The 14,309-nt window shown below is 42.4% G+C and overlaps 1 protein-coding gene across 2 annotated transcripts in view; it reads right to left on the bottom strand.

Moving 5' to 3' along the window:
- Nucleotides 1–14,309, bottom strand: part of LOC130176343 (cGMP-inhibited 3',5'-cyclic phosphodiesterase 3A-like) — a 74,346-nt gene that overhangs the window by 26,178 nt on the left and 33,859 nt on the right. For both annotated transcript variants that reach the window (XM_056387377.1, XM_056387376.1), the window contains exon 2: nt 8,675–8,725. In XM_056387377.1, coding sequence (XP_056243352.1) covers nt 8,675–8,725 — 51 coding nt within the window. The remainder of the gene's footprint in view (nt 1–8,674; nt 8,726–14,309) is intronic.

A 14,309-nucleotide genomic window follows, 5' to 3' on the forward strand; every position in this document is an offset into this window, starting at 1 on the left:
CAGAAAGATGCAAGATGCACGTATTTTAATTTAATGCTACTTTATATGGCTTATTTCTCTACAGCAGTAAAACATGACACGTCTATTCAGTACATTCAATTACACAACAATGTACAAAATAGTTAGCATTGGGTTAACCGACTAGCTTCAGCACTAAAGAGCAACTTAATAGCAGCTCAAATCTTGTTTTTGCTGACTTCCACTGGTTTACCCCTCAACTTGCTGCAGTGATATAGACGTATACTCCAGGGTGACGTCATTGTCAGCTGTGGTTAGAGGTGCAACAGAACACATTTCTCACCAAAACTAACTGCACTCTTCGGTGATACTGACTGTGATTCGATGTGCACAGGAAACAAGCGGAGAGGGACAGCTTTTCTCTTTAAATGCAAATTACCCATTAATGTATCAGTAATACAAAATGGTCAAATATCATAATAAATGAAATCATAACACTGATGCGGACGATTCTGCCTGCACAATGAGTACTTTTACTTTTGAGTGTACTTACATTTTGTTGATAATTCTAATGCACTTTATGAAGAATTCTTGAGGCAGGATTTGTACTTGTCATTGATTATCATCACTTTGCCATATGTAACCTGGATACTTCTTTCACCACTGTTCTTTCTTCACTCATAAAATATCACAGCAACAACTACAACAGATACAACAAAGACTGATTTGAAAGCTGCCGCAGTTTGCATGCAAATATAATGTGGGAGGTCAATTGTAGAGCACAAAAATTAACATCGGAGAGGATCTTTGTCCCATGATAATAAAGAATGTTTTATATGAGGACATTGGCCGCGCTCACAGCCATAACCAAATCATGTTTCAAAGGTGCACTTAGCTCACATGGCGCAAAATTAAACAAATGATAACGGTAGACAATACCCAACAACAATAACAACAATATGAAAATAAAACAATAGACAATTGATTTTGGACCACTATTACAGGATCTCTATTCAATCATAGTGTCAGACTGGGATTCTGCCCAGCTTCATAAAGTCTATTATAGTTGTGGTATCACACCAAGCTACGCACACACAAACATGCACACTTACAACCCTTACAGCACATCAAAGGTTTCATTCTATACCTTATATGGCTGCTTTTCGCTCAGAGAAAGCAAACGCACGAGGAGGAGCAGGGAGTGGTTCTCCACAGTAGTAGGAGTTGACATACTAGCAGCCTTGTAAAGATCTCAACAACAACATCAGGCTGAAACATGTTCAGCACAGCTGTGATTACTTGATGCTTAATGAATGGACTCATTAGCAATGTCTCAGCAAGAATCCGACCTTTGACTTCCTCGCTCCTGACCTCTCAGACGGCCAAAAGCCCTCGTCTGTTCCTGAGCATCTGCCCCGCAGCTTTGAAGGCACCAATGTAGTGTGAGCCGGCCTTGTTTTCACAGGGTAAAGTGAAAAGTTCACAACCCACTCCTAATTGCTGTGCCTAGAGCAGTTGAGCAACCACAACTAAACACAGGTCAGTCTTGGCTGCCAGCAGAATTTATCTAATAAGCCCACGGATTCCCTGTTTTCCCCAAAGAATGTTATCAGATTTTTCTCCCCCAATGTCCCATTCACTTTGACACCAGCTGCCAGGCACCCAGAATTATTCTGTTTACACTGGCTAAGTGGCGAGAGGGTGACTTGAACAGCACGTGTGAACACCTCACCTTTCACTTGGGGCAAACAATGAAGGTTTTGTATTTTATTTTCCCAGTCATATCAGATAAGTCACTGTATTTATATAATTTTCCTATTGAAGACATCCTGTGGGACGTCTAATGGAACATTACTGGACAGATGACTATTGTGCTCCCCTCCTCTGCATCATCTCCTCTACTTCCCCCTCCCCTCTTTCCTATACTTTGCTCTAATGCATGCTGGGAGGATGAGATGTAAACACCTGTCTCTCAGCTCATTTACAGGCTGATTTAGGAGTTTGCTAAACAGAGGTTAAAGGAGAATATGGCTGCTGGAGAACATCTGGCTGGACAGACACGAGAGTGATGCTCAGTGGGTCTGAGCATGTCCAAGTACATGTGCGTGCACACACAACGTCATCTTCAACTTCAAAAAACCTTAGCCCTAGTTCTCACACAGCCAAGTAAAAACATAAGTACCATTAACAAAGGCTGACACGAAAATAGACAGTGACACTGGCGCATAAACAAATACAAAGGGCATCATTCTGAGCATTCAAACACACTTTGCTGAGGATGAGAATTGTGTCACTAAGCTTGACTAACTCGAAAACAGGTCCTAGGTGGCCGTAAAAGGGGGGGGAATGATGAATGTGTTGGGTTGGATTTTGAACTGCGAACAATCCACTTAATGCCCAAAAGGCTCCAGGTGCATGGGTAGCAATTGAGATGTGCACTTCTGGACACAGTGGGGCTCTTGCTTCCGCTGAGTGCGTCCTATTCTTGTTGAAAAAGTAGCAATACCTGTTTGCTACAATATACAAGCCATTACATCCTGCATTAGAAAGAATGTGATGTTAAAGTATCTACCTTTAAAAATCGTCTCTCTGAACTTCTCTACAGGGTTTTTGTGTGATGAAGAGTTAGAGCGTTGAGCTGTTAAACAAAGCTGACTGCAGGGAAAGATAAAGAATGTAAAGCGCTGAACAATGACCCTGGCTCAAGGTTTTATGTATCCCTTAAAGACGGAGTCTTGGCTGCAAGTTACCTCCTGGTGTTCCTGAAAACTTAAGAATCATCAATGGACATCCTGTAATGGATCAAACTGAGAATAAGTTACGTAATATCATTAGGTTATATAAGCACTTCCTGTCAGGTTAGATGATCAGTTTCATTCATCAGCCATGGCCACCTCTGCAGCAGCAGGCTTCATCTTCTCACACGAGCCCCACACAGTGACCCCTGTCTGGGAAACAGCGCTGTGAGTATCGCAGGAAAGAGCTGTTGGACAGATGTTATGATGGTGTGTTTCAAAATTCTTAATATTTCTCTGGAAGTATGATGGCGGATTTTCCTACCTTGGATGCATCTGTTGCGTTTGTAAAGTCCATTAAACACTGTGATCAAAATCAATGTATTTCAACTTTCCAGAGAGGCTGTATATGTGTTTAATTACAAATGGTTCCTCAACAAGCTCTTTTTACTGCTGCCCTACACCACAATCATATTAACACACATTCACATCTGGGAACTGTCAACAACTGTCTGCCACTGGCTCACCCTCCTCTCTGTAGAAACTTTTCTGAGAAATACGCTCTTCAGAGTTAGTCTGGGATCCAGCACCTCAGAGTGCTGCATGGAGGAGATATGTAACTACTTCTTTCTTAAATTACAGGGCAAAAAGAAAAAGTTGTCGCTTTGATCGTCCAAACAACAACTTTTTTGTTTTGAAAATGATTCATCATTCCTCCGTTTCCAAGTAAGATGGATCGATCTTTGGTTTTCTAGGCAACATACACACAGACGGCGGCCATGAAAACAGCTGGCAGCAGCAGGCCTGCATGTTGGGAGAGCGACAAACTGACAAGTCTTCATTCAGCCAGATGAATGACTGGCACACTGGATGAGCTGCTCTAGTGAATTTATGCTGCCTTTTGATGTTTGATTTTGGATGACTGAGAGGTTTTTCTTTTTAAGTTATATTTTTGAGCATGTTTTGCCTTTATTCTTATAGCCACAGCGAGAGACAGACAGGAAAGTCAGGGAGAGAGAGAATGACATGCAGCAAAGGGCCACGGGTCGGATATGAACCCGCGCCACTGTAGTTAGGACTGAGCCTTTATGGTACATGCTCTACCCCTGGGGCACCATGACTGCGAAAATTTAGGTTATAGGTAGATAATTCTTACAAATGCTGGACACAACTATAAAACTTTTTGGACAATGAAAAGAAGTCTAAACTATCATCTTGACCCAGGAACACAGAGAAGGTGTTGAAGCAATACTTTGACATGTTAGGAAATATGTTTATTTGCTTTCTTGCCGAGAGTTAGATAAGGAAATACCACACATGTCTTTATGGTAAATATGAGGCTACCACTCGCAACCAGTTAACTTAGCACACAGACTGAAGACAGGGGAAAACATCTGGGCTGGCTCTGTCCAAATGTAACAAAATCCACCCAACAGCACCTTGAAAGCGCACTAATTAACACCCTGTATCTTGTTTGTGCAAACCTTTAGATGGCTGGAGCGCTTCATTCATTTTTACCTGTGATATTGATCTTTTCATCTCTCAACTCTCAGCGGCAAACCAAATAATTAAAAAAAAAAAAAAAGCAAAACTAGTGCTTTAAATAAATAAAACAGTCATAAAACAACGCTACACACATATGTTGCATTTTAGCATTTGAACTGGTGCTCCTGGGGAAGTCAATGTAAACTATAGTTTCATAGCAGTTTAATACCTTGCTCAAGGGCACCTCAACAGCTGGGTAATATATGTATTCCATTTTTAAAATGCAGAAGCCTGTTTTTGCTACAGATTTACTGTAGTGACCTTGTAGTATTTTTTGGAACGTGTGGATTTTTTCCTGCTTGCAGCCTTTGGTGTTTTTGTGGCCAATTGTTTTGCATTTAACTGGCAGGAGGCACACTCCTAACCGGGCCCCCGTGCCAGCACCTTCGGTCACAAAACTACCACAAACCTGTGCGACATCTGTTCACAAGCCTCCAGCTTTTGTTGCTGCATTTGATAAAAGTGAATACAAGCATCAATAAACAGTTTTTATGACTCCTCAACAAGCCAATTCACATACTAAACCATGCACGGACGTTCTGTTATGACATTTTACTATGACTAACAACAGTGCACATGATCAATGTTCTTAATTGCCTGTGTGAACACAGTTTGGAAGAGTACGTCAATAGACATGCCATAGATTAACACCCGCGCAGCAGTTCATGTAAACTCAACCGAGGGCCAGTCAAAACAAACCAGCGACCGCTCCTGAAGAGTGAAAAGCTGTTTGTCCCTCTCTGTACTCAAGGTCCGACTCAGCTGTGTCTGAAGCTTTAGCTGCAGTAATGTGCACCAAAAATGGACCAGATAATATCTACAAATAATTCTTAGTGCTGTATTAATCTGGATATTTTACCAGCTCAATGGAGAATTGACTTGAAACATTTTATATAAAAGCTTATTTTCAATGTGTTTTTTGATGAATGACTAAATCGAACTACACTCATCCCTGAAGTTCAAAAATAAATAATGTTGAAATATATTTGCTAAATGCTAGTGCTTATACATGCATCCACTATTTTTAGACCTGTCGCTTTAAACATCAGATACATGTGCAAAATTTCCATTTCTCATATGAAACATCGTTTACTTCAAGCAACGCCATCAATGGTCGCAACAACGCTGAGCGATGGAAATATGATTGTTGATGTTCCTGCTGTGTCCACATGTTTTTTTGTTTTTTCCAATAACTCTGCTGAAGACAGATGAAGTGCATTTGGTGCAACAAACAACAACAGACAGATCCCTCTGTCAAATGACGATTATTAATGGGATACACAGAGAGCAGGGTCACATATTTGTGATTTCTGAGACGGTTGTCTTCATGCACTTTTAACCCTTGACTCCCTCATATAAACATACAGTCCCGTAAGCCTCTAGTAAAATGACAGTGATATGTGAGCTTCTTGAAATTGTGCAATGGTGAGAATATAATGTATCCCAGAGGAGAGCTGGGATGCCTCAGGGGCCTACTAGAGAAAGAAAGGTATTTGATTCTCTTAGTAAACACATTTCAATAATGTAAGCAACTCTGGCTCTACTTAAGGCACAGAGATACACACACTGTGGTGCTGGCTTTGCAATTAACCCCACGCACAAAGCCTCACACTCTGAGAAATGCTGAGCAAGAAACTATTTTTTTAAAACCATTATTTTTTCTCAGGTTGATTTCATTTACACAGAACTCTCAGCATGTTTGAAAAATCATTACCGTGCAGTTTTCTATTTCAGTGGCAGCGCAGTTAGTTTAATGGCCCTGATTACATCTGTCGAGATGGATTAGTTGAAGAGGAGCCTGGGAGATGGTGATGTTCTCTACTTAGAATAACAGAGCAGTGATACAGTGTGAATCACAGCAGAACCGTAACTCAAAACTCCACTGAGACACTCCTCGCTCTCTGCCTCAGCTCCTGCAGCCAAAACTACGCCCAGCAGTGTTACACTTCGCACTTCCAAACCAGCCCCCCCCCCCCCCCCCCCCCCCCCCCCCCCCCACCGCGACCCAACTCTCCTCACAACCCCTCCGTCAGCTAAGACTGAAGCTGTGCTGAGCCAGGTCCTCAGCTGCAGCCAGGATACAATTACATGCTATTACATATTTTATTAAAAGAGGGGGGTGTGTTGAGGGATGTGGGGGACATGAGGGATGTGGGGGGGTGGTGGTCAAAACAAAACAAAAAAGAATAACTGCCTCATTAAAGATTTACTGGAAAAGGTCAGGCCAATTGACCCCTAACATGCAGCCATCTCATCTCCAAGCAGAGGCTTGTTTTTCCTTCCACATATTTCAGGGTGTTTGATTCCAGCAAAGGAGCCAATGAAGATTAAAAAAAAAAAAAAAACAGAGGTAGAGGAACAGACACACAGACTGGTAGAGGCAGAAGCAAGAAATGAAGAACAGAGCAAACAAAAGAGATGCATGAGGTAAAACAGATGGCTTATGCTGAGCGACGAGTGAGCGATGATTTACCACATGATGCAAGTGGTTAAACATATATCCATCATCAGCAGTGCAGTGGACACAGTCATGAGTTTTTAAAAATCTTGCGAACTGAATATGCATACTATAAATAAAACCAAGTTCCTCAGTTTCTCTCAGAGCAATGGCACCAGCTCAGAGGCATGTTACTGTTCCATGTCAGAAAAAGTAGCAGCTTGAAAATTGCTATGGTCTCTGTATCATTTGTGGCAAATCCAATTATGATCTGGGCAGATGACAGTCAAAAGTGCAGGTAGTTAAATGTTTTAAATTTAGTCTTGCCACAGGACCCATTACTTCACTGTCATGATAGGACCAACCAGAGAAACGGCAATGACCTTTTTCAACTAACAAACCCGCAGTTTAAGAAACACAAATCTGAAATGTTTGAAGTACTACAGTGATTTTGAGAAATCTTCAACATGACTGCAGTGTCTGGACTTGTCTGCTTGACACGCCACTCCTCCAGCCTTTCTGTAATTTAGAATAACAGTCACAAGATCCGGGCCTACAAACACTCTTTTCTCCGATAATCTCCACGGGTAATGTTCCAAAACCAATGTGTTTTCAAGTCGAATACAAATATTTAAATAGCTCTTTCCATACATAACTTCACTGTCAATTCCTAAGCTAAAACATCCACCACAAGCTTTGGACAGGAAAAAAAAGAAAAAAAAGATGCGGTTTGGAAATTGAGCCTGCTAATGTGCGCATGTTGGCGAACGCAACACAGTGGAGATCAATCAAGCGCTCTGGTCACTGGCTAAAGAGCCCAGTGTGTGATTTACGCACGCTACGAGGTGCCATGGCTCAGGGAAGCGCTACCAGCCTCTCTGACCGTCAACCTGAGAGCAGGGGAGAGCCGAGCTGAGGGAAAACAGCCACGAGATGGAGAGAGATGCCAACATAAGCCTCGACTTCTTACACGTCCTGTCAGTCTCTGGACTGTTACAGGATTCCACTGACGAACGCATAGCACCATTCCAAATAAAAAAAGACTGAACTGACCACTGAGTTTAAATGGCAGCTTAGGGAATGCATCAATCAAAAAATATGTGCTTGCCTACTAACCCCACATAACAAATTGATTTGAGACTGGGACAATATTTCAAAAGAGTAACATGCTATTTGAACATTTCTCCACTCTGAGGGGATGATACTGTGAGGAACAGATACACAACTATATGAAATTATACAGTGTATAATTTGATTTCAAGCCCAATCCTGAACTGCACAGTTATGCTCACTATTCATGAAAAATCCCCTAATTTTCCCTCCAAACATAACTTTGCGGTGTATTCGTAGCTACCCAAGCATACTGTACATTGTCAGCACAGACACACAGTCTATTCATTTCTAAAGGATATCCTCCTGATAGGAGAGCATGCAGTCCAGAACACACACATACTGTATATGGTCATTGCAAAGCCAAGGGCATTGTCCTGCCCTGTGGCTCTGTAGCTGCTCAATACATCAATTCCCAAACACACACACACACACACACACACACACACACACACACACACACACACACACACACACACACACACACACACTCACGCGCATAATGTGGGAAAGGTAATCTCTGGGTTTGTGGCTGTATGTGTCTACAAGCTGCGTCTCCTGTGACGAGTCCTTCTAGTTGCAATTCCCCAGCCTTTAATGGCTTGTGCAGCGCCTTACAGCCATCTCACAGGCCTGCGTCCTTTACACTAACAGAGGACAACGAGGATTGTGGTGGGAAGTGACACCTCTGGACATGCTGTTTAACCACGGCTAAAATGAGTGGGTGAGCAGGCCCTATTAGTGGTGGGATTTTTGCTATTTGCGTCATTTATAAGGTGTGTGTAGGCGATTGACAGAGATCCTAGGTGTGAGTGTGTGCGTTTTCCTGTCAGCTGTTTATCATTATTGTTATTACTGGTGTGTCTCTTTTTCTGTGGACGGTGCTAACCTGTGATCCTCGGGAGCCTCTCTTGTGGTCCCATTCTGAGCGGGGGAGCATCTGTGGGAAAACAAGAGACAGAAACATGTTCAAACCGCAGTCCTGCACATCCTGTTTCTGTTAGTGTCCTAAAACAGAAAACACCATAATGGAGATATACTGCGCTGTAGCGGAAAAGAGGAGGAGCAGGAGTGGCGATGCAAAGAGCTGAGGAAGTGTGGGGGGAATGGAAACGCTCATAATTGCAAAAAATGGGTTTTGTCTATTTTTTTCACTTTCCATTAAGCACAGACGTCTAATGCAATTTCACAGTCAGGTTTGGTTTACTTTAGCTCCTATTCACTGCCTAAGGGGCTGGTAGAGGCTGAGGATTTTTACGCTGTCTAATTACCAGCCACTGTGTCCTCCCACAGGCCTTGTAAACCCGTTTTCCACTTTCTTGGGAGTCACCAAATACATCAGCGCAGCTCTGTCACTGATTTTTGGTGAACACATTGCAGGAGAGCCAAGTCAACATAACCCCCCCCCCCCCCCCCCACACACACACACACACACACACACACACACACACACACGCTCCCTCTGCCTCTGTTAGGGCTCTCTGCCCCAGGACTGAGGAGCCCAGAGAAACCCAGCGTGTCGCTGTGACAAATTGCTGCTGCACAAACTGAGGCAAGGGGCTCAGTATAAGAGCCAAATTGATAATTCAGGTGTAATTTACTGTGTCAGTGGAGGTCATTGAGTTGTGTCACGCTGTGAGTGAAGACATTAGGAAAACAGTGGGTTTCAGACGCCAGTGCTATGGGCCTGTCTGGACCCCCTCACTCACTAGTTTCATGTGCTGAGGTGTTTAGGTTATCTGTGGATATGCAGTGGAGGTGAATGGAAAATTACTTGGTATTGATAACAGCATTAAAATCTAAAAAAATCAGCAACAGTAGAATTAGTTAGTAGATATAAAGTCCTGAGTAATGACGATAATACACAGGCCACATTTCTTCAGCAGAAAGTTGTTCCTGTTAAAAATGTTTTTTAATGTTTATTAACTTAACATAATGGAAAATAAAGGACTATTTTGCTGTTTATTAAATTATGTGTTAAATAAAACAGACTTGTATATTAAACTTATGTTAAGTTGTTTTCTGGTGATTGTCTCTGTGTTTAACGTCCCTGAAAACTTCAACTATAACATGAAATGTTAAAGACTCAATGAGCAACAGTCAAAGTTGAAGCTTAGGTGTTATTCATGAACAGTCTAACACGCAAAGTCTCAGCTAATCTGCTTCATCCGCGCTGTGTGGGCAAGGTTTGATCACATTTGACTGACCAACATTGACAAACAACCCCCCTGCTGTCGTCACGTTTTGACTCAAATATTGCTGTAATGTTGCTAAATCCTGAAAATCCCTTCTTTCTAACTGAGCCCCACCCTCTCTCCGAACCAGTGAGAAAAGCACAGACAGAAATCTTTCAACTGAAACTGTTACAGCTTTGATGATTCATGTAGGATCCCATCGCTCGACTGAGAGGCCTGTAAAGTCCTCTACTGTAAATCGAGCTGGGATTTATAGCAGGTTTAAATCCTGTGTTTTGAATTTTGGTGAGCGCTTGTTAGTTTACATTTAGATCACCAAGTGTGTCTTCGACATATTTAGCACCGCAAGACACAAGGTCTGGTGTTTTGGCTACTTTGTGAGACAGTTATTGTACACCTCATCCTTTGGTCAAGGTTCTGGCAACAATGGGTACTGCTCCACAGAAAATGGTAACCTTGACAGTGAGCAAACAAGTTCACTAACGGAACAATCACACACAATGCGGTGCACACTCATTCATAAAATACAACAGCCTTTCCATAGTTTGACATTTAGGAGGTTGTAAAAAAAAAATGCAATGTGAGGGGTTTGCCCTTTCTCAACAAACAGCTTCATTCTCTCATCCTCCATTTTCTAGCCCGAGCACCACAGCTATGAGAAGCCTGCACGCTCCAACCGTCAGCATGATAATATCTGGTCACTTTAAAGCCCCGTCAAGCGTGCACGTACCTCCTCAAGCATTAAAATAACCATACAAGATGGAAAAGGAAGTCAACAAGCAATCAGCTGTGTAAAATGCTCACGTACGGGATGTAAATCACTGTAAATGATAGTATTAGCCAGCCAGTGAGCTGTTTGTCTTATCCTTCACGGCTCCGATGACGGGGTTTTTGCTTTTACAGTATAGGACCTGGCAACGGACTCCTCCGTGGTCGCAGCGCAGTCCTGCTCCATTAGAAGGTCCTAGAATCAGTGAGGTTCTCCAGGCGCACACACACATAAACAGCCTCTCGGTCTTACGGTCTTATGTAACCCAACCTTTCATCTCTCTGCTCTGAGTGACAGACCCAGACTACACAGAAGTCTACATGGGCCCTTTGATGTGCCAAAACAAAACAAAAAAAAAAACCCCGCACAGAATCAAAGCTGAGCAGAACATTTGAGCTCAGGCGCAGATAGCCTCTCGCACAGAGCGACTTTACAGGCCACAGAGGAGTTCATTTCCTCTGAGACTGGCTCAAAAATGTGATCAACAAATACATGTGGATGATGTACTGCTCACTTACTAAGTCAAACAGTGGATGCAGTCTGGTGCCACTGTGTTCAAATGTTTTTTTTAACCAGTGTTGGAAAATCAGTAAACAAAATTTCAAAGTTTGGTTTCAATGCTTTCAAACATCAAACCGCCATGTGTTAGAATAAACAAGAAATGACTGTAACACAAACATCATCTGTTTTTCAGAGACACAAAAGCACAAACGATGATGACAAAAAACAAGAAAAACAAAAACAAAACGTCTTGTTCAATCTTTATTACCTTGTTTTTTCTCCAGCAGGAAGGAGAAGAGCGGTCGAAGATTATACTTAAAACACGTGACAGCTCGCTGCCAATATTATGTCTGAAGAGGTAAAACCACACGTGAATGATTTCTTAGATATCTCCTGGTTTTTCATGGACACCCTCCAAGCACTATAACACAGTCAAAGCAGTAAAATTTCCAAATGGATTTGTTTTTGTCCTGAAGCTGCAGTGCACCTACCGGGAAAAATAACAACTTTGTAGAAGTTATGCCCTTTGTTTCACCCTCTGCTAGATTCATTATGTCGCCCCATAACTCAGAGTAAGCCAGGTTGAGCAGTGGCTTTCCATCACTTAGAGCAATACTCGTGATTTATAAGAGACTGAAACCAGTCCTAGGGAGAAAAAAAAGCTTTGTGTCTTTGAAAATGGAAGTATGTCTTTCAATCACGGCGCTCTATCTACCAGAGTAACACGATACACTCAATGAGGTCTGAGGCATTTTTATGGGACTTTGGCTCCATTGTGAATGCATTCTGGAGATTTACTGTACTTCCATGATCCAGAGTGATGCTGTCAAGAAACAAACAAGAAGAGAAAGGAGTGGTAAGAGTGTAGTTGGCGGTGGCAGTCGTCAGTGTGGCAGCTGCGTGACAAGAGAAGACGCAGACAAGCAAAGGGATCTTTCCACAAAATAAATCTACACAACCCTTCATGTTCCCAATATGTCACTTTCATTTTTTTTTTTTTTTTTTACCCCGGATGCTTTTGAGCCCTGATCATTTATTCTTTTTTATATAAGACGTGATGATTCTGGCATTGTCAATGTGTAGACTTGGTCTGTATCTTTTTTTTTTTTTTTTTTTTTGCAATCGTGCTACTATCACTTGGAGAAGCTGAAGCTGAGGCTGGAAGTCTGAACTATTTTTCCATTACGCTTTCTACTTGTTATCTAGTTTTCGCACACTGTCAATCACAGCATGTGGTGGTACAACTGACTCAGACAGGGTGGAGTTGTCGTAGTTTATCAGATGTTATGAAATTAATATAAAAGATCATCCTGACCCGAATTAGTTTTACTTTTGCCATATCATTAGTTTTATTTTTTCAAATGAGATAAGCTTTCCACAGATCCCCGGGCAGCTGATGAGGTACACCCTGGGATTGTGGTTTAATTTATCCAGGTTTTTAGGCATCCGTTTGATTTCTGCTGCTACGAATGGAATTTAGTTTGCGGTGCTCACAGCAATGAGGAATATTATTTAAAATCTTCAACAGCAATGTGTCTTTCCAGGAACAATGTCCCGGTTGCTGTGGATAACCCACAGACCTCACTGTCAACAGTTTTCTCTGGAAGCATTTTCTACCTATGAAGCCTGTGCACGGTGAGGTCACAGTGCAGTCTGGAATATCAAGAGAAAGCGAGACATTGTTCCTGGAAAGAGATGCTGCTCTTCAATGCTGTGAGCGCTGAAAACAAAATTCCTTTCGCTGTCAATAAAACTTGAACAAACCAGACTGATCTGTATAGCTAGATATCACTCGAAATAAGTGAGAGAAGGCCTTTTTTTAGTAACGTGGATCATGTGACCCTTTGAAGGAGGCTCCAGTCTTAGTTAGCCAAATTGAGTGAGTGTTAGAGTCAGATGTTACAATCTTTTGAGTATAAAATTCCCTCTTTATGTTTCCTTGGTGATAATTCCCAGTAGTTGCATTTACTGTAGGTGTATTAACCTTCACACGACTACCAAGATACTGACTTGATACAGTTTACTCAAACTGATAAAACTTCAAATTAGCTTCGGCTGAACAGCAGTTTTGTCTTTTTGCCCAAAACCAGGAAACGTGGATCTTGTCCCACATTTCTTACAGTGTAGTCACTCGAAGAAGGAATCGCTTCAGAGCCAATATGGAGAACAGGGATGTTTACAGATTTAGATTTGTGTGTCGGTACAAGAAGTCCTAAGTCAGTGTCTGTAGACCTGTCCAGCTCAGTGAGAGTTTGCTTAGAAACATTTATAGTCATAAAGGTAAATACTGGGAAGAATACTCATAAGTAGATGATATGAAAATGTCAGACATAATATGCCCCGCCGCCCTCTGTAAATGAACTGCTCTCTCATGACTCAAAATAGTGCCAGCCAAGTAAACTCCCAGCCTTCCTCTCACCCAGAGTGTTAAGAGGGCAGCAGTGTGGATGCCAGTATGCAGCCATGCCCTGTCCACCACCGTGGCTCCGAGCCACAGCCCACAGCAAGCTGCCATGCCTCTGAGGTGCTGGGTAAACACCATGGTGTCAAAGCACAAACAAACTACTGGAATATGCTTGTTGTTTAACTTGCTCCAGCCAATAACCAGTTGAGAACCACTTCCCTGCGGGTGTGAAGTGGTGGGAGCTACAACAGCAGCACCCATAGTGACGCTCCACTTTCACACGGATCGACCTGAAGCCTTGCAATGAGCCTCGACCCCACTGTCATCGACTTACTACAGATCACTTTTCTAAATCTGTCTGGAAAAGGAACCGGAAACAGCCTCGTCCTAATATAGCTCAGTGCAAGATAACTGCGAGCAGTGTTTCTTAATCATTCATTCATGATCAGACCTTCATTCTTTTTCTTCCGCTGCCTCCTGCGTCCTATTTTGTCCCTCATTACAGGCTTGATATGAGAGGAGTTGATGTGTGTCTACTTGGATCTTTAGTGGCTGTATTAGCTTGTTAGTGCACTGGATTTACTGGGACCAGCATTCGGTGTCCATTGAGGTCACAGTTGCAGGAAGTGCCGACTATAGAGATCTCCTGGTTGGA

Source organism: Seriola aureovittata, chromosome 10 (assembly GCF_021018895.1).
Source record: "Seriola aureovittata isolate HTS-2021-v1 ecotype China chromosome 10, ASM2101889v1, whole genome shotgun sequence".
In the NCBI taxonomy this organism is placed as follows: Eukaryota; Metazoa; Chordata; class Actinopteri; order Carangiformes; family Carangidae; genus Seriola; species Seriola aureovittata.